General features: G+C 32.8%; 2 protein-coding genes across 4 annotated transcripts; both read right to left on the bottom strand.

Moving 5' to 3' along the window:
* Positions 1–13557: 13557 nt before the first annotated feature.
* Positions 13558–15753, bottom strand: LOC148269163 (histone deacetylase 5-like). Its single transcript, XM_088218503.1, has 4 exons — positions 15106–15753; positions 14577–14717; positions 14287–14399; positions 13558–13928 (listed from the first exon to the last, which is right to left on the bottom strand). The coding sequence occupies exons 2-4, from the start codon at positions 14628–14630 to the stop codon at positions 13817–13819; spliced, it is 279 nt and encodes a 92-aa protein (XP_088074629.1). The 5' UTR covers positions 14631–14717; positions 15106–15753; the 3' UTR covers positions 13558–13816.
* A 1212-nt stretch (positions 15754–16965) lies between these two features.
* On the bottom strand, positions 16966–21215 carry LOC110808505 (uncharacterized). Of its 3 annotated transcripts, none has more exons than XR_002538632.2 (7): positions 20382–21208; positions 20109–20256; positions 19044–19193; positions 18571–18884; positions 18240–18407; positions 17925–18085; positions 16966–17138 (listed from the first exon to the last, which is right to left on the bottom strand). XR_002538632.2 is itself a non-coding variant. In XM_088218512.1 (7 exons), exons 1-3 carry the CDS (start codon positions 20522–20524, stop codon positions 19100–19102), a joined length of 399 nt encoding a protein of 132 aa, XP_088074638.1. In that variant the 5' UTR covers positions 20525–21215; the 3' UTR covers positions 16966–17138; positions 17925–18085; positions 18240–18407; positions 18571–18884; positions 19071–19099. The 3 variants fall into 3 exon arrangements, 2 of the variants coding, with proteins under 2 accessions (XP_088074638.1, XP_088074635.1); XM_088218512.1 differs by having other exon boundaries at positions 19071–19207; positions 20382–21215; XM_088218509.1 differs by having other exon boundaries at positions 19044–19207; positions 20382–21213.
* Between the last annotated feature and the right edge of the window lie 863 nt (positions 21216–22078).

Below are 22078 nucleotides of genomic sequence, written 5' to 3' on the forward strand. Positions count from 1 at the left end.
TTGTAGAGATAGGATTGATAAAGCAAAATTAAAGAAGACAAGAGTTGAACTTGAAAAAATCGCTCTGAAAATTGATACGAATCAACCTTATAAATAGGCTTTACAAAACAGTAACAACTAAAGCATAATTCCTACAAAACAGGAAGCAATAGTTCACTAATATAAACTGAAGTACTAAAACTTAAGAACAATCAAAGTAATACCATAAAAATATCTAACAACTAAAATATCTTAACAAACAACTAAAATTACTGTTAATATTCCCTCCCTTAAACTAATATCTGCAAAAATCAGTTTAGGAACTAGTTTCTAACAACTCCACCTAAGCTTGGTTTTGAGCAACTTCCATTGAAGAGCATACTCCAAGCATTCTTTGAAGCTTAACAAAGATTGTTTGTTTGAGTGGTTTAGTCATAATATCTGCAAAACTTCAAATGAATTGTTCCATTGTTGCAAAGATCACGGAGAAAATGGAATCTAACATTAGTGTGCTCCCTTCTTCCATGTAAAATTGAATTTTTGGAAAGTTTAATTGTTGAAGCATTATCACAAAAGATTGTTGTAGAACCTTGTTGCTGAATATGGAGTGTTTCCAGCAATCTTCTTAACCAGATGGCTTGACATGAGCATATTGCCGCTACAATAAACTCTGCCTCTGTACTGGACAAAGTAACAATCTCTTGGTTATTTGATGACCATGATACAACCCTAGAACCCATCAGAAAAACAAATCAAGATGTACTCTTCATATCATTCAAGTTACCTGCAATGTCACTATCAGAGAATCCAATCAATTTTTCAGTTGCATTAGCTGCATAAAGAATTTCGAAATCAATCGTGCCTCTTAGATAACAAAAAATTCTTTTTGCTGCAGAGAAATGATTCTCAGTTGGATTCTCCATGTACTGATTGATTAAACTAACACCACACATGATGTCAGGTCTGGTTGAAGTGACTTACATTAAACTTCTAACAATTTACTTGTACAAGGTGGGGTGGCATTTATCTTCTTCCCTCCTTTTTTCATCAACTTTAAGCTAACTTCAGTTGGACTGGAAATTGAATTACAGTTCTTCATATTGAACTTGTCCAAAATCTCAAGAACATACTTTTTTTGTAAAAAAAATACCAGCTGGATCTCATAACCTCAAGACTGAGAAAATAATGCATTAGTCTCAAATCACTCATATCAAATTCAGTCATTATATTCTTTTCAAATGCATCAATCATAACTGTATCATTCCTGATATATATCAAGTCATCAACATACAAACATACAACAAACATTGAACCATTATCACCAAGCTTTGGCAAAAGAGTACGTTCATGAGGACATTTCAGAAAATCTTATTTAATAAAATAGGCATATATTACTATTTTCTATTTATTTCTTTTAGTTCATAAGAATGCAATACTTTTACTTTCATTACAATAGTTGAATAACTAAAAATGAAAATATAAAAATCACACTTAGATATTAAATAATTAAACATATCAATGATATTTAAAAAAATACCTCAAAAAGAAAATAGTAATACAATTTAAGTACGTGAGTTGGCAAAAAATAAGATTGTTGAGTTTCTATCAATTAGATTTGATTTATCACTAAAAATTCAAAAATTAAACTCAAATTTTCTCATATCATAAGTTATTAATCAAAGTCGAAAAGACGAGAGATCTAAATATATATACATATATATATATAATTTTACAAGAAATTTTTCATGTTTAAATAAAATCCTAACTAAGCAATTTTAATTACTTTCTAAAAAACCGTACTCGTTCAGTATAAAATTTAATGTTAAAAATAACTAAATCACAAATTAGTTCCCAAAATAGTCTTTAATAATATTAAGAGTCTCCCTATAAACCAATACTAATAAGAAGATAATTAATTTGCATAGTGCAATCAAGAGCTATAATTTTCTTTTACTTTAAGTAACATAGATATTGTAGAATTTGATAAAAGTAGAAAAGAATACTACTAAAAGCCCTTCAAAGAGCATTCTTTTAAATTCCTATAGTTTTGAAAACTCTATTACTCTACATACAAAATGATTAATTTAACAATGAAAAATATGTTGTACATCTTTGTCTCTGTAAAATATATATTTATTTGTTTAATAGAGTAGCTATCACTTTCATCAAAATACTACGCATCGCCAATGTAAATCTCCAAAAATATAAGACCAAAAAGTTAGGCTGTTGTTTCGTCTGTAACAAGCCGAACCCTAATATTTGCATGTACGGTGTTTACACAACATTTTCAACTAATAAAACCAATAAATATTAATGCTATAGTGGAACCCCAATTTTGTTTGCTTAGGCATTTATAGCATAATTTTTAAGGCTTTAGATTGCCTAAATAGATTACAAATTATAATTATATTTAAGTAAACTGCTTTAATATTTATGAGTCTATTATAATGTTAGTAATTTTAAAATTTTATTCTTATTAATATTAATATTCTCTCTTATTAGAAGTAGTATATCGAATTTTAGTAGTTTTAATATTTCTTAGTTTATCTTATTTAGTAAAAGTTACTTAGAGAACATTATAGATGTCTTTTAAATTTCACTTATTAGAGAAAAATTCAATTATTCAACAAAATATTATTGGAGTTTCTCAATTTTCTAGTTTTATAATGAAATCAAACATTTTTATAAAAAAAAAGTAATACAATCAAACACTTAAATGCATTGCTTAAAACTTATTAATTATAATATCTAAGAAATATATAAATTATAATATCTAAGAAATCGTAGGAGTAATGTCTTTATTTTTATTCTCAAATATCTAACTTAGCAAATTACCCCAATTAGTGCTACATTTTTTATAAGAAAAGATGTTTGATTCAAATCTTTTAACACGAATATCGATACTCATTGTAAATTTCTGAACAATTCACTTTATATATTATCAATTTTTAAAGAAGATAATTAAAAATATTTTAAGTTCCATAAAGAAAATATTATTTGATCGACCTTTGCTATTTACTTGGACACCTGCCTCTTTTATTTAACCCGTAACAAAATCTCAATTTTGAAAGAAAGTTTATCAAAATGTGAATTTTTTACTCTTTTCTTCCAATACATTATTCCTTTTACTATTTATCATATTGCTCTAATTTTTCTTATTTCTAGATCTTAACTTTTTAAAAATCCAAATTGAGAAGAAAAATGAACGCGAAGAAATCCACGTCATGAACTAGTTTAAAATATTAGTACCTAGATAAGGGAGGTTAAGTGATCGTGGTAACTATGCTCAAAATTAATAACGATATCTTTAGTTGTGTATTTTCAAAATATAACTTTTTAAACATCTCAAATTAAAATCTTTAACAAATTTTTGAATAAGATTTACAGGAAAATACTCTCACATCTGGACAAACTAATATTAAAAAACAAAAATGTCATCTATACTTTTCATCCTTACATGACTCTCCAAGCCTTCACTCCCCTCATCTCTTTCTGTCCCTAAAATTATCTTCCAAATCATCATCCATAACAAATCTATGAGGTCAAAATATCAACACCATTGGAAAGAAATACTCAAAATTTCTTATAAAAAATATATCAAATTATTTGAAACAAAATACAAATTTAAATATCTAAAAATTGGTCAAAAATGGGTTTTAAGGAACTTTGCATTCACATCTCATCCTTGCTATTTTCTTTTTAATAATCTTATCCAAGAAAAAGTAGCTTAATACCAATAATAACCGTATTTTCGTTAAGTTATTAGGTCATTTAAAGACCAACACCCATATCAACATGTACAAAATCCCCAAATTCCAATAAAGTAGACAAGCAAACCCTTTGTTTCCCCTTCAACAATTAAATCACCTCTGTCTTCACTCCCTTACATGTAACGGCCCCGAAAATTTAAAATGAAATGTGTATTAAAAATATCAAATGCGGAAGCGAAGTCAAAAATTCGATTAACATCCCTTACACTAAAACCAAAAACGTGCTCACAAAATATAAAAGATCGAACTACCTAAAGGAGAAACTTGAAAGTAACAGCTACGAATATGACTATGGAGTCTTTAGGCGTCCCCTTCGTCGTCCTCCTGCGGAACCGGCTCGGGAACGATGTCTTCCTGATCTGAAATGAGTAAATAAGGAATGAGCTACACTAGCCCAGTAAAGACATCACGATATCTCACCGTCACGGAGGTAAATGTGGGTAGAAAACACAAAAAGACCAATGGAGCATAATTTACAACAAATTCTTTTATCAATAATAAATCCTTCACCATCCACTTACCTCGGTGAAATCCATAAAACAGTATACGAAAGCAATAACATTATCATCATCATGAAATCATATATGAACTGTATAACATAATACTTATCAAGTCTTTTGTAATTCAATCGTTACACAACATATTTTCCTCATTTACCAGCCCACTAGTATCCATGGGGATCCATAGGGGTCCCGCTACCCGTTAACCCTTAACACTTGAAATCAGATTCCAAGGCCGTCCCCATACCCCGTCCGGTATGGGCGCCAAAACTATAAACCTCATTACCCCGTCCGGTATGAGGGTGAAACGGGCCGTCCCCATACCCCGTCCGGTATGGGCGCCAAAACACATAAGATCCCCATACCCCGTCCGGTATGGGAGACCACAATCCCGGTAGGGTTCCCTACGGACCCGGTCCGTCCACCATCTCCCAGAATATCTAGTCAGGCTGACCACATTATACAATTACCCATTTACATAATCTTTCATTCTCTTTTCCCTCAGTCAGCATTATCAATCCACATACAAACAAGCAAAACGGTAATTTATGCCAAACAGACAACATACAACATCAATATCCCAGTCATTCAATCCATAATCAGTAAAACAGTAAAATATGCACACGAAACTATAAAATAAAAACATCAAACCTCATATTGCATTTAAAACTGTAAAACATGCCAAATAACAATTAACCGACAAACACACTAGACTCGGGCTCCATTAGCGACCTTAAGCAATTTCACACATTTGTTGATTCATGAAATACCGTTTTATCATTTATTGAACTTTAATACCGTGATAGGAAATAGGGTGAGGGGTCCTTACTCGTTTCGGGGTCCGAACACGGCTTCACAGTGCGCCTACAGGCTGTCCCTAATTTTTTCTAAATTTTTTTTGGGGAACTGAAACGCACTACTGGTACCTGCACGTGTTCCAAAAAATCCCAAATTAGGCCCAGGGCCCCTTTTTGGCCAATATCGCAATTCTGGCACGGCGGCTCTGCCGTGCTCCGGCGATGGCACCGCCGCTTGCGGCCGGCGATTCGCCTCTGTTTGGCTGTTTTCGGCCGAATTCGGCCACACTTGCATCGATCCTTGCGATAAAACAACCTTAGAGCCCTCGGGGGGCCAAAAAATTACGAAAAATCGAAGCTTATCGGCAGCGGTGCTCTCGGGTGCGGCGGCTCTCCGGTGAAGTTCGTGTTTTGGTGATTCGGCTCCGATCAACCTGTAAAGAAAAGAATGGTGATCACGGTGATATAAAAATTGCATCAAACGGAGGCCGGGAAGGGCCTCATCGGAGGCAAAAACTGAGAAGGGGCGCGGCGGCGCCGCTGAGTTTCGGCCGTTTGGCCGGGATTTTGGCTCTGATTTGGCCACAGGAGAAATCAGCGTGAAAAAACGAGTCGGGGGTATGAAATTTACCTCGATCGGCGGTCGGAAATCTCCCCTGTGCGGCGGCGGGTGGCGGCGGCCGGCGTCTCCGGCGTCTGGTTCGTCTTCTCCGGCGAGGGCAGGCGGCTAGGGTTTTTGTGGTCTGGTTTGGGGGGTTCTATTTATACCCTTTTGCTTTTTGATCTCAGCAGTCCATTTTATTTTAATCTGGGCCGTCCGTACGCACGCTTGATCTGGGCCGTCCGATCGCGCGTACGCGGATCGCCAACGTGGCCCGTCCCCGGTCGACGTGGTTTTGTCACGTGGCAGGTCCTGGTTGGCAGGGACTGTTGACTGGGTCTGCTGACATGGCTGTTGACGTGGCTTTTTTTTTTTTCTCTTCCAATTCCCGGGCGTTACATTACAGGACTCTAACAGCCATAATTTCATTGCAAGTCCCATTAATTTCTCCATTGATATATGTCTTTTGATATTCTATAAGCTTTGTGCTTGGGCATCATTTGTTTGCTACCTATAAATGCTATTGTATTTTTTATTTTTCTTTGGGGAAAAACAAAAAAAAAACTTATTCTAAAAGTGATATGTGTTTAATTAATGATAATTTTATCTTTAGCCTCAATTATATCTCTTTTTCTATCCCAAAAAGAAGTATCACAAATATTATTACCTCTTTTCAGCAACTAAATTTAAATTATATGTATATTACTTTTGTTGAAACTCTTGAAAATGCTAATAACTTCTTCATAATCATAGATTTATTTCCATCATCAGCTACAGTAAAATTCGAAAAAGTGGGGATGGTCAACTTTGCTAATGCTTTTGCGTTCTCAAAGAAAATTTTAATCAGACAAAGATCAATTTTATGTCCAACAAGCATGTTAATGCAAATATATTCTAGAAAGTTTGACATCCCAACAGTCTTAAGGTTTTCTGAACTCCATTCTAAAGTTGACAAATATGAAGGCTGCTCTTGCACCTGGACATATTAATATAGTTTAGAAAACTAAAACAATAATAATAATAATAATAAGCCTGCATTTATAACAATTGAAGACTTGTTATTCCCAAAAAAATAGTGGCTAATAAATATGCATTCAATATGAAGAAAATAAAGTTTAGGAACTTACAAGCATGATCTTGTAGAAGAGAAACTGAAAAACAAAATTTTAAGGAAAATCGAAGGAATATGCATATTTTTACTCAAAAAAGAAAAAAGAAAAAATAAGAAGCATAAGAAATGGACAAAACATATACCTTCCAAAACAAATTGTCCACGCATAGCATAATAATATTACAGAGTTCACTCATCAACTTTAAAGCAGTGCGAGTAAGAACTCCATACTCATCTGATTTATGTACACTTCTCCAACTTGAATGATTGCATTATTGATAGAATAGTTGTCCCGCAGATGATAGTTTCTTGCAAGAATTTCTCTCAATACTAGTAAGGTAAGACTTGGGCCATGAAGATTGATCTCAATGGTTTTGAGCCCACGATAATAAGGTAGACGAAGAATTTTGAGTTTGAGAGCAGAAATGTTTAGAACCATTACGCAAGAAAGATGGCAATGCCATTAACGCACATACTCCAGCACTAGACATGATGAAAATAAATCATCTGTCAAATTGTCGTTCTTTAAGATTAGGAAGACAAATGGATGTGGATCATATGAGAATATAGCTGCTCATGCAAAAAATAAATATGTTCAATGTTGTGGAGGAAAAAAACAGGAGCCAAACCCTCTTGGCTCAATAACACGTGCTTCAACTACATAGTACTTAACATCATGCTTCATGGAAAAATCAATCCATTTGGTCAGATAGGTGTCTGCTCTTTCTCCCGGTAATTTGAATTTAATGTTTAGTATATCTAAGTCATCATGATTCAAGAGTGTTTGATCTATGAATTCTGCAAAATAAATAGGTTCATTTTCAACATTAGTAACTTACAAGGAATCAAATACAAGATTGGAAAGAGACTAATAAGTGTATCTCCATTGTTTTGATAAAACATACGTTCTTATTGCATCTTATATAGGGAGCACACAAAGAATAAGCTTGTGAAGATCTTCAGGTAAGCTGCTTAGTCTATCTTTAGGTTCTATCTTGACACTTTCACTATGAGATGAAGTCTTCTGAAGTCCACTTCTTATATGATTTAGGCATGTCAAAAACAAATTTTTATTAGCAAGATAAACTATTCCAATATTATATTGACAAGTAATTTCATATCATACATGAACTTTTCATGTCATTGGTAAAAAATAAACATTTTAAAATTAGCATATTGATGAGAAACAGGTGCTTGTTTGACCTTCTCTTCCATATTTTCACATATTAGATACAAAGAGAGGGAGAGATAGAACATTGGAGATAAATAACCGCATTCTAGTAAGTTGATTATCAATTCTTCATCATTTCTTAAGTAGTGTTCTTATACGAACATAATTAATGAAAACTCAGCACTAAGAAAGACATAATAGACTTAGGCTATAATTGGAATAAGTGAACTTTTGCTGATTTTATTTGAAAATCCACATAAAGTTTGACTACAAGATGATAAATATAATTGAAAGATGATAAAAGTTGACCTCCTGATAAATCCCAAGTGATGTTTAAACAATGAACTCTAAATCAATATAAAATTCAAAAATCTCTATTTCAATTTCATAATAATTTTGTTGGATTTCAACTTTTATCATTCAAATAAGATTTTGATTCTCTTAATGAAACAAAGTGGGAATTTCAAGATGAATTCCAAAAATGAAGCTCTTTTCTTCTAAACATAGCCCTTGAAATTACTCTCAATGTGACAAAAATGTAACAGTGACTGCCAATGCGATAAAGCTTGAAAAAATTTAATATCATGTCTCACAATGAAAAGGATCTTAATTATTTTTCAATGAAGCTACTAAGAAGAAACAATACTTTAGATTGCAAGCCATTAATGAGAAAAGTAATTTTCTCAAACAAGCCTTGTATAGATGAACCACTAAAGTAATTCAGCATCAAAAACCATGAAATTAAATGCCAGATAAACACTAAGAGAACTTTTTACTTGTATAATCCTCATCATTAATTAGGCAAGGGAAGGGAGGGCGTCTAAAACATTTTATAAGAGTATCAAAGGAAAACAATTCACAAGGCCAAATATAAAAAATTTAATTGTCACATTGTGATTTATAAAGTCCACTAGGTAGCAACAATGCAAAATTCTACCAGAATAAAATACAAAAAAGGTTATACAATGATGATCATAATAGTAGCAAGAATAATAGATAAGATCTCGCTAAGAGATCTCGCAAGAGAGGGGGGAGGGGGAGAAGCCAATTGATTACAACAATCCATAATCCTCACGCCCTTAACTGGAAACAAGGAGGAATGATATAAAATCTAACAGGAAATGAAAATGATCATAAGAAGAGAAAGAAATTAAAGCAAAACAACATTTATATCCTACGAAAAAGAAATCCTCACTATTTGAATTGGCAAGTCCAGAAGCAATGTCTTATTTTGTTCAACAGAGACTAGATCTTTCCAAGAATAAGAAACTAGACCTTTTTCTACCATTTCCTCGTGATCAAGTTAAGAACACAGAGGAAATTCCTTTACTGTTGCAAAGAAAAAGGAACAACTGTTGTTACGTGTGACTATTTGAAAAACTTTAAAAAGCTGCTAGTGACCCAATATAAAAACTCACTGATAAGGAAAATGGGATTTTGGATTTTCTTGAAAAGTATTTTCAGTCATTACATCTTGTTTGCTTAGGCATTTATGGTATAACCCTTATTGCTCTAAATTGCCTAAATAGATTACAGATTATAATTATATTTAATGTAAACTACTTTTAGTATTTATAAGTTTATTATAATGTTAGTAATTTTAAAATTCTATTTTTATTAATATTAGTTTTCTATCTTATTAGAAGTAGTATATCGAATCTTAGTAGTTTTAATATTTTTGAACTTATCCTATTTGATAAAAGTTACTTAGAGAACATTATATATGCCTTTGAAATTTCACTTCATAGAGAAGAATTCAATTATTCAACAAAATACTTATGGAGTTTCTCAATTTTCTAATTTTATAATGCAATCAAACCCTTTTATAATAAAGAAAAAAGTAATACAATCAAACTCTTAAATGTAATGTTTAAAATTTATTAATTATAATATTTAAGAAACCTTAGGTGTATGGTCTTTATTTTTATTTCCAAATCTCTAAGTTAGCAAATTACTCTAATTAGTCCTACATTTTTTTTAAGAAGAGATATTTGATTCAAATCCTTTAACAATAATATCGATACTCATTGTAAATTCATGAATAATTCACTTTATATATTATAATTTTTTTTAAATAAATATATTATCAGTCTTTAAAGAAGATGATTAAAAATATTTTAAGTTGCACAAAGAAAATTTTATTTGCTAGACGTTTGCTATTTATCTTAATACCTACCTCTTTTATTTAACCTGTAACAAAGAAAATAATTAAAAATATTTTGTACGATGTTAATATATGTTAAGAGAGTGCAGTGAAGACATAATTTTCTGAAGCAATATTGAAGGTATGATTTGAGAGAAAAGATAGAGTGTGCCAATTGTGGATGAGAGATGAAACTAATGAAACAAAGAGTTTGCTTTTGTCATTGACACTTATTTCACAATTTCTATATCCCTCTGGAGTATTTACAGGTAAATTACACATAACAATATCAAGTTTAATGACAGATTTATATTCAAGTAATTAAAATGTATATGATTTAAAAGATATTATTAAAAATATCAGTTCAAGTTTGAGAAACACATTAAAATATAATTTTTACTTTATAGTAAACTCATGTATTCTAGTAAATTCATCATCCACCTTAGCAATTAATACAAAAAAAAATTTTAAAAATTTTACTGAAATCTCAACATCAAGCAACCTTTAAAAAGTTTACCAGACCAAGTGTAACGACCCTGAAAATTTAAAAAGAAATGCATAAAATGATTTGAGTGCGGAAGTGAAATAAAGGTTAAGGTTAACATCCCTTACACGATAACTCAAAAGTACTAACAAATATCACGGAACAAATTCTCTAAAAAAATATGAAAAATAGAAAAAAATAAAGGAAACTATAAAGTATCTAGCATCTACTCGTAGCCTTCTTGCGGATCGGGCTCAGGAACCGAGTCCTCCTGATATGAAATGGTTAAATAAGGGGTGAGCTATAATAGCTCAGTAAGGACATCACAATATATCGCCGTCACAGAAGTAAATGTTAATAGAAAATAAAAAATAACCAATGTAGTACAAATTTTAAACCACTACATTCATTAAAATTAAAACAATTTTTTCTTTTTCTTACCCTTGGAGAACCTGCGAAAACAACCTATAAAAATATAACATCATACAGATCATAACTTCATACACAATCAGTAACATAGAATATATCATAAATTTATATTTATTAACAATAACTAATCATCACCGTTTCTCATTTCACCAGCCTACTAGTATCCATGGGTATCCATAGGGGTGTCCCCGCTACATGTGAACCCTTTCAATTAACAATCTTAATTCTAGGGCCGTCCCCATACCCCGTCCGGTATGAGCGCTAAGATATTAAACCTCAATAACTCGTCCGGTATGAGGGTGAAGCAGGCCGTCCCCATATCCCGTCTGGTATGAGCGCCAAATGACCAAGGCTCCATACCGCATCCAGTATGAGACAATGTTCACGGTAGGGTTCTTTATGAACCCGATCTGTCCACAATCTCTCAAGATATCTAGTGATGCTGTCATTTTATCAATTTATCAGATCACATCCCATTCCTATTTGTCATTAGTCTCCGTCACCAATTAAACATAAATACATAAACAAGTAACGTGCATCCAACAATTGAATCATATTTTAGATTCCTAAAATCAAACGGTAGTGAAGTAAGCAATAATACATACGTTTAAAACTGTAGAATATATAAACCAGATACCATAATGTATCTAAAGTATAAAATAAATCAAACAGGAATCAACAGAGAATAATGTTCGGTTCGGGCTCCATTAGCAATCGTAATTAATTATGCATATCTATTTAATTTGTACAAAATACAGTATTATCATTTATTCAAACTTACAATTCTATGATAGAAAATAGGGTGAATGGTCCTTACTTGATTCGATGCCGAAAACTAGATGGTTACTGCACCTACGGGCGGTCATTGGGTTCCTTAAATTTTCCTTCGGAAACTGAAATGCGCTTATGGTACCTACAAGTGTCCCAAATAAACTAAAAAATCAGATCCAGGGTATACTCGGCCAATTTCAAAATTCCGGCACAGCGGCTCTGCCGTGCTCCGGCGATGGGCGGCGATGATCCGCCTCAGGTTGGCTGTTTTCGACCGTTTTCGGCTGAACTTACATCGTTTCCTGCGAAAAAACACATTTAGGGCCCTCGGTGAGCCGAAAAAATGCAAAAAATGTCATCGGCGGTGGGGCTCTCCGGTGCGACGGCTCCTCCGGCTCACGTTGTGGTTGGGTGTTTTGCTTCGGTCAACTTGTAGAGAAGGAAACGGTGGTCACAACGGTGAAAAAATCACATCGAACGGGAATCGGGAAGGACCTAATTGGAGGCATTTTTTGAAACACTATGCGGCGGCACCGCCGAGCTTCGGCGGTGTTTTCCGGCCAATCGGCTGGTTCTTCTACTCCGATTTGGCTATGAGTGGGTTTAAAATTGAATTTCGTGCAAGAGAGAAAATTTTTACCTCGATTGGTGGTCGAAAATTGCTCTGATACGGCAGCGGGTGGCGGCGGTCGGCTTTCCGGCGGCTAGGCTGTCCGTGCGCGATTCAATCTGAACTGTCCGTGCGGGATGCAATCTATTCCGTCCGTGCACATTTTTAATCTGGGTCGTCCGTGCGAGCGGGAACAGATCTCAGTCGTTTGATCGCGCGCACGCAGATCGCCCACGTGGCCTCCCGCGTCAGCGTCTCTGCCACCTGGCGCGTCCTAGTTGGTCGGGGCTGCTGACCTAACAGCTGACGTGGCGTAACTTTTCTAAATTGCGTTTTAACCCCCAATTTCTGATTTTTCTTTTAAAAATACACCAAGAACTCAAAATTTCACCTCTTTTTCCTAATATTATTTTCAATTAAATCACTAACCAATTTTTATCTTTATTATTATTATTATTATTATTAAATTAAATTAAAATTATATAAATAATAATTATATTTATATAAAAATAATAATAATAATTAATAAAAATAAAAAAATGGAATGTTGGGTGTTACACCAAGCTTGTTTTCCTGTACAACAAACACTTTTACAAAAAGAATATTTCTTAAAATTAAGGATCCTAATATTTCCAAAATTGTTCTAGGTTATTTTTATACAATCTTAAGAAATCAGCTTGCAAATATATTTTGTCACTAGCATAGTGGCCCACAAACAAAATGGCAGCTAGGTATAATTCAAACATGTGTAAAATTTAAAGTTCTGGAACTTACAAGCATAAGAAAACATTCAACATATTTTGGTACTTGGGACTTTAATCTCCTGGATGTATTTCTTGAAACTATGTAGATACTGCTTATTTTTAGTTAACTTTTGTATGATTCTGTAATTTAATGACTGTACATATATTTAAACTTGTTGAGGCAAGAATTAATTAATGTTGCCTACAAAAGCATGAGTAAATATTTCACTACTTATACTCCTAAATTTCAGGATGATCATTCCCAATGATAAGCAGGACACTTTATAGAAACAAAAAAATTGTATACTTCGACAAGAAAAGAATTTAACCCAGCCACCTCTAGACCAAATAACGAATGGCAAGGGCATCTCTTAACCTAAATAGGAACATAAGAAATTCAAGTACAAGCATGGGAACCCTTGATAGTGTCAAAAATAGGCAGTAGAAATTATAAGTACTTATTCTTTCATTGAAAATAAGCAGTACAGATGCTCTTGGAAATGCCAATAACTTCTCAACAATCTTAAACTTCTTTACATCATCAGCTTCAGTACCATTCCAAAAGGTTTTGGTAGGGATGGTTAACTCACTAATACTTTTGCATTCTCTTTTTTCTAAAATAAAAAGATTAAAGAATGCAAAAGCATTAGTGAAGTTGACCATCTCTACCTCTTGCATTCTCAAGGAAAACTTTCACCAGGCAAATATCAAATCTCAGGTCCTACAAACTTGTTAATATAAAGATTTGGCATCCCAACAGTCTCTGAGGTTTTCTGCATTCCATTCCAAGGTGGACGCTTACGAAGGGCGTCTTTCTGCCTATACATTTTATATAGTTAAGAACAGCACATCACTAATAATAATAATAATAATAATAAGCTTCCATTTAGTACAATTAAATCTGTTGTGTCCCTACATTAAAGGAAAACATAACACATTTACTATAGAAGTAGCTGCATTAAATGCCATAAGGAAAAAACTCAGGCCAGAAACAAGATGAAGTTAAAAACAAAAACAAAGAAAAACTACTTTCAAGCATGTATAACTGGTTCATGAGGACACAAGGATCTTGCCGACATTACTAAATTATCTCTATATCATGAAAGCTTGGGACATATACTACAAGAATCACGATGGTCAAGCAAATGAATAAGCATGGCTCAGATTTCATATGTACCTATGAACAGAGAAGAACAGAACACGAGGATCATTCCAGATTGTTTCTTGAGTACCATTACCATGGTGAACATCCCAGTCAACAATCAAGATTTCGTTTAGACCCAAATTTGGCTGAAAAATAGAAAAACGAATATGGTTAACAAGGAAACAACTTATTAAAGGATGGAGAAGGAAATATCTAACCTAAATCCATATAGGCAATTATACATCTGACAAAAAAAGGAATTGATTAATAACCTCAGGTAAGAAAACTATATCTAAAGAATTAAAACTGACTCTTACTCTTACATTTAATAGAAAACGTGTTGCAATAGCCACATTATTAAATAAACAGAACCCCATAGCTTCATCTTCTTTGGTATGATGCCCTGGAGGCCTAACGATAGCAAAGGCAGAATCCAACTCCTTTTTGGCAACCCTCTCTGCTACCTATTGGATAAAACAACAATATTTAGCTCTTTACTTGAAATATAAACTGAGTTGTAATGAGTAACAGAACTGTGCTGAAAATTATTCTTGAAGCTAACAAGTTGGTCTGCTGATGCCCAAACATTTGAAAGATAAAACATACACATTGACAATGATAAACCTGATATCACACACTAATTAATCATTAAAAGTAAATTGCAAAATATTTTTATATACAGGTTGCATCTCCTTGATACTTAAAATATGTTATACTTTTTTTTTCGAACCAAAAAAGTTTTTGAATTGGAAAAGTTTAAGATTGACCCGGTCAAAAATCAACATGGAAAAACAGCACAACAAAACCGTTAAGAACCATTACAGTAACTTTACAAAATTGTTTGTTTATTACCTCGATGACAGAGCCAGCAGCAAGATATGCAGCAAGAAGAAAGAAAGAGAAGAATCCCCTGCTGCGGCTGAAGAGGTGAGGCCATGGAATCTGAGAACCAGGCGGTCAGCGTGTAAGGCACCGATTGGTGGAGCGGGAAACAACCACCAGAATGTCGACTACAGCAACAACAACAATAAAGGATTGAGGATTGAGGAGAGGAAATGTGAATTCTTGGCCGATGAGGAGTGAGGTGATGAAGTAGCCGGGGATGAGGAAAAGAGGAGGACTGTCAAAAGGAGATCGAGGAGGATTCTCCAGAGTTGGCGTTTTCCGGTTGTAGTTGACGAAGATTACATTTGATACCTACAAGGTGGAGATCGCTGAAAAGGAGGCTCAACCAAGAGACGAAGCAAGATTATTTTGGTTTTGGTTAATTACTGATTCGACGGAAGGACTGCATCTTCATGATGCGTGATGCTTCCTTCATCTTCATCGTCGTCGTCGTCGTCTTCTTTCTCTAGCTGTTTCGCAACAGGTTTCATAGCATCCATCTCTGTTGTAAGATTATATGAAACCACAGCCACGTGCAGACTTACTGGGAAGCGGCGCGTTCTATCCCTTGGGGTTAATGATGAATTTATAAACCCTACCTCCCAAAACACAAAGAAGATGAATATATACACTGATTGACAGGACCCAACAAGGCTGGCTCGTTCGTCTCTCTTGCATAATTCCCTGATCCAAATTGTTCTCCATTTGGGTTCGGCCCTTTCAAACTTAAATCAATTTCAAGTTTTTATTAAATCTAACTTCCTCTCTTCGGCCGAAAACAATATTTTCTAATTTTGAATACATATGCGGTTTTGATTAGATGTTAAACTCATTTTATTAATGTACAAATCCTTTAAAAATATTAACTAATCAACAAACATAATTAGATTTGATAATAATTAAAATAAAATTAATATATATATATATATCTATAATTATAAAAAAATTTACAATGAATCAAAAAATCGTCATCAAAATAAATCTCTATTAATTTCTCTCTCTTTATACTAATATTATATTTTTATCTTCCTTTAAATATATACACAAATGATATTTTTTGTAAAAAAAAAAACTGCCTTTTAAGGAGAAAATAATTGTGCAATTTAAACACATAAGTTGGTAAAAAATAAACCCTGTTGATCATATCTTTTATGATTTTTTTTTTTTTGTTATTGAATATTTTTTTTTATTCTCATTACAATAATCAACTAGCAATCAAATTTTTCCTCAAACTAAAAAATTCTTTTTCCACCAACCTGGTGATAATTCAATTTGTCCCATATCATAAGTCATTGATCAAAGGCAAAAAGAGAAGAAACCCAGATATATATACATCTATATATAATTTTATAAGGATTTTTCCAAGTTTAAATATAATAGTAATTAAGCAATTATAGATACTTTACAAGAAATTTTATTCATGTAGTATAAAATTTAACATTAAAGACAAATATATGACCAATAGAATATTAATTAAATAATTTTAATTACTTTCTATTAAATTTTATTCATTTATTATAAAATAGTATTTATTAATATCAAAAGATTTCATATATATTAACACTAGCAAAAAGATGATATATTTGCATGGTGCAGTCAAAAGTTATAATTTTTATTAAACTCAACTAAGATAGGCACTATATAATTTAATAAAAACTGAGAATAACATTAACAAAAGTTCAACAAACATGAATTTTTTAGATTATGTAAGTTTTAATAATTATAGCGCTCTATATTCAAAAATATTAACACAATAAAAAAATAACACATTATATATCTCTGTCTCCATTAAATGCATACATATGTGTTAAATAGAGTAACAATCACTTTCATATAAAGACCGACCTATCATTTGTTATTAATTCATATAACATTGTCAATATAAGTATCTAATAATACAATACAAGACGTAAACTTCAGTTACGTAAGTCTCCCAAAATGCAAGAAAAAAAAGAGTTAAATTGTAGACAATAACCCATCATAGATTCATTGCATTTTTCCTGCAAATAGGCCAACAATACAAATGAAATCAGTTGAAAATGAGACATTTCTTCTTTCCATTTTTCTTTCGAAGGAAAACATTTAAACAACTCATATGGGACATTGAAATAATATGATGTCTATGACAATTTAACTTGTTAAAAGCTTTCCTTTTGATTTTTTTTTTCAAATAAAAAGTATGTAAGATCTATTAATATACAATCACCAAGGTGATGTCAAGCTACATATAAAAAATATTTACATGTCAATCAAAATGCCAATAAGATCTCAAAAATCCTGCATCATATAAAGAGAATGACTCAATAGTTAAAAAACTCAATATCTGGAACCTTCTATCTCAGCCCCTATTTCAATGATCTTCACCTACTTCAAAAGCCCAGTTGTTCCTCTCTTTCCACACTACCCAAAAAATAGCAAGGGAAATGAGACTCAAATATTTTTTCTCTCCACTAATACCTTTCCAAACCTAAATCCTCTCCCTCCACTAATAAAGTTTTTCCTTTGTTAAAAAATACTTTACTGTGGCTATGTACCTAAGCATTCCACAGTGAGAAAATAAAAATCCCTAAAAATATAGCTAATCAACAAACAACTATCTACTCCCCATGACCAAAACACCAAAAATATAGCAAACCATAAATTGAATTTTCCAGTTCCACAAACCACTAGCAGGAACCAATAATTGGCCTTAGGCAATTATGTCGCCTACAAAAGCCTGATTATTTCAGTACTGATATTCCCAACCTTCCCAAGACAAATTCCCAGCAATAAGCAGTAACGTTTACCTTATAGCATTGCCAAGAAAAGAACGTAACCCAACCCACTTTCAGCAGCAACAAATTGGAAGGAATCAAATACAAGAATAGGAAGAGACTCATAGGTGTATCTCCAGTTTTGGACAAACTGTAAGTTGATCTTCTGGTAAGCTGCTTAGTCTATCTTGTGCCTGCACATTTTTTAATGTAGTTCAGCAAAGCAAAAGAATAATAATAATAACTATGATAAACATGTATTTTGACAATTAAAAACCTGCTGTCCCCAGATACTAGTGGCTAATAAATGAGTTTAATATGAAGGGAGTCGAAGGTTTAGGAACTCACAAGCATGAGAAAGTGGGCATTATATACATTCGGCATTCTACTGAGAAAGATTATAATTATCTGTACATGTTTTTTGGACGGCCAGATAGACAGATAGACATTGCTATGGTTGCAAAAAGTAAGTGCATTTGCATATGTCCATGCATTACTGGCCTGGTAGAAGAGAAGCTGCAACACCAAGAAATATCATGAGGCTACTTATAGCTTTTGAAAGGAAACCTAAGAGGACGCAATATCCATCAATCAGGAGCAAAAAAAAAAGTACGAAACTCAAGTACAAACATGATAATCCCTTGATTGAGTTAAAAATAAGTAGCACAAATGTTATTACCTCTTTTCAGCAACAAAAATTAAGTTACAAGAGAAGTACTTCCATTCTTGTTGAAGCTATTAGAAATGCCAATAACTTTTCTATAATCTTAGACTTGTTTCCATCATCAGCTTGAGTACCGTTCCATACGGAAGAGATGGTCAACTTCACTAATGCTTTTGCATTTCAAGGAAAACTTTCACTAGGCAAAGATCAATCTCATGTCCAACAAACTTGTTAACGTAAATATATTCCAGAAAATTTGGTATCCCAACAGCCTCAAGGTTTTCTAAGCTCCATTCCAAAAGAGATACGCATGAAGGTTGTTCTTGTGCCTGCACATTTTTTAATGTAGTTCAGCAAAGCAAAATAATAATAATAATAACTAGGATAAGCATGCATTTTAACAAATAAAAACCTGTTGTCCCCAGACACTAGTGGCTAGTAAATATGAGTTAACTCATATGAAGGGAGTCGAAGGTTTAAGAACTCACAAGCATGAGAAAGTAGGCTATACGTACATTCCGCATTCTACTGAGGAGGATTATAATCATCTAGGCATGTTTCTTGGATGGCCAGACAGACAGACATTACTTTGGTCATGAAAAGTAATGGCATTTGCATATGTCCATGAATTACTGGCCCTGTAGAAGAGAATCTGCAACATCAAGGAATATCATAATATTACTTGTATTCTTTAAAAGGAAAAATAAGATGATAAATTATCCACCAATAAAGTGTGCATGATCATGATTACAGTATAGCGTTTATAAATGATACAAATGAATGAATGCATTCCTGAGATCTACGTTGGTCAATGCAAAATGTGACTAAACCTAATCCTAAATTTTAACCAGCAGAAATGTCCAAGTACTCGTCACAACCAATATTAACAAATGAGACCAGATTGCAATAACTGCATAAAGTAATATTTAAAGCTGAAAGTTGTTAATCAGTATAAACTTTTTAAAAAAAAAACAGTTAATCAATACATACTATCGACAAAGAAACATTAACTTCCACACAATTAGGAAAAAAATGTCAGAATCTGTCATAGATTCTCCATAAGAACAAAGTATAATCACAGTATAGATAAATTAGTTTACTAGTATAAATCGGTCTACTAGTTTACTTAGGATATATAACTGAAAATGACAACTAGAAAGGTAAATTACTAGAATTTAGTTACAGTATCCATCCATACTCCTTAAATGCTAAAAAGCCTCTAACCTAATTGAATCAATAATTTAATTCACACGTATTAGATGCAAAAACAAGAAATGAGATTCAAAATCCAATCAATCATATTTAACAAACTCAAATTATTTAAACAATCAAGAATTTGTTTAGACCAAATTTGGCTGAAAAATAGAAAAACATATATGGTTAACAAGGAAACAACTTATTAAGGGATGGAAAAAGAAGCATCTAATCTAAAATCCATATAGGCAATTATACATCTAACAAAAAAAGCAATTGATTAACAATTTCGGGCAATAGCCACATTGTTAAATAAACAGAACCATTACAGTAGCTTTACAGAATTGCTTGCTTATTACCTCGATGACAGAGCCAGCAGCAAGATCTGCAGCTTCAGATGACCCTTCATTAAAATATATGGAATTTAATTTCAAAGCAATCCTCTTTCGCTGCAAATCAAACTCTTCTGAGCTTATATTCTTAATCAATTTAATATAGTTCTGGTACCTGCACATTTTAATATAGTTCAGAAAGCAAAATAATAATCACTACAGTAAGCATGGATTTTAACAATTAAAAACCTGCTGTCTCAAATGATAGTGGCTAATAAATATCAAAGTTTAGGAACTCACAAGCCATAGAAAGTAAGCGCTAGTACTTTCCGCATTCTACCAAGGAGGACCATAACCATCTGTATATGTTTCTTGGATGGCCAGACAGACAGATTAACATTGCTCAGGTTTTGAAAAGTAATGACATTTATATATATATCCATGAATTACTGGCCTTGTAGAAGAGAAGGGGTGGAGAAAGAAAAAGATAAGTTGAAGAAGACGGAAAGAGAAGAATCCCCTGCGGCGGCTGAAGAGGTGAGGTCGTGGAATCTGAGAACCACCAGAATGTGGACTACAGCAACAATAAAGGATTGAGGACTGAGAAGAAGGAAAGAGAAGGAGATGAAATCGCCGAGGAGTAGGAAAAGAGGAGGACTGTCGGAAAAGAAGAAGAGGGTGAAGTCCTCGTTACCATTAACGAAGAGGCAGATCGAGGAGGATTTCATGGAGTCGGTAGGTTCCATCGACGGATTATTTTGGTTAATTACTGATTCGACGGAAGGACTGCATCTTCATGATGCGTGATGTTTCCTTCATCTTCATCGTCGTCGTCATCTTCTTTCTCTTGCTGTTTCGCGACAGGTCCCATAGCATCCGTCTCCTCTGGAAAGATTCTATGAAAGCACAACTACATGCAGACTTGCTCAGAAGCGGCGCGTTCTACCTCTTGGGGTTAACGATGAATTTATAAACCCTACCTCCCAAAACACCAACAAGATGAAAATATATAGAGCTATTGACAGCACCGAACAGGCTGGATCGTTCGTCTCTCTTGCAAAATACCCTAATCCAATTGCTCTTCATTTGGGTTCGGCCCCCTTGATCCAACTTTAACCTACATTCCTCCTACAGGTATGCTGTTTTGATTAGATGTTAAAAACTCATTTTATTTGAGAGGAAATCATTTCCACTATTAATTTACAAATCCGTTAAAAAGATTATAATTTTTGTATTTTGAATTAATTTTTTTACATCTCTAATATGATATATAATGTTTTTTTTTTTATAAATTATATTATTATGAAGGAGAATAATCGTATGAAACATTTAAAATATTTAATCATATCAAATAATTTAAAATAATATTAAATATTCATTAAAGATTATGTTCATTTAATTTTTAAGTATATTAAATCTTAATGATAAAACAAAATATAATAATTAAATAATAGAATAAGTTCACTACAAAAATTCTTTACTCCAATTATTATTTGGCCAAATCATGATTAGATTTAGTAATAATCAAATTAAAATTAGTATATAAATATAATCATAAAATTTCTTACCATCAATCAGAAAATCGTTATCATAACAAAAATATAAATATCGTGTTTAAATATTAAACAATTAAACACATACATAATATTTAGAAAAATTTCATCTTAAAGAAAAAATAATTATGTAATTTGAACACGTGAGTTGACTAAACAACAACATTGTTAATGTTGTATGCAGATCAATTGGATCAATTGGATCTAACTGACCGACTAAAAATTCAAAAATTAAACTCAATTTTTCTCTAGTCATAAGTCATTAATCAAAACTAAAAAGAGAAGAGACCAAAATATGTGTGTGTGTATATATGTAACAGCCCCGGAAATTCATAATGAAATGTATATTAAGAATATCAAATGCGGAAGCGAAGTCAAAATTTGAATAACATCCCTTACACTAAAACTAAAAACGTGCTCACAAAATATAAAAGATCAAACTAC

This window comes from Carica papaya, chromosome 1 (assembly GCF_054855325.1).
Source record: "Carica papaya isolate Zhongbai chromosome 1, ASM5485532v1, whole genome shotgun sequence".
Lineage (NCBI taxonomy): Eukaryota > Viridiplantae > Streptophyta > Magnoliopsida > Brassicales > Caricaceae > Carica > Carica papaya.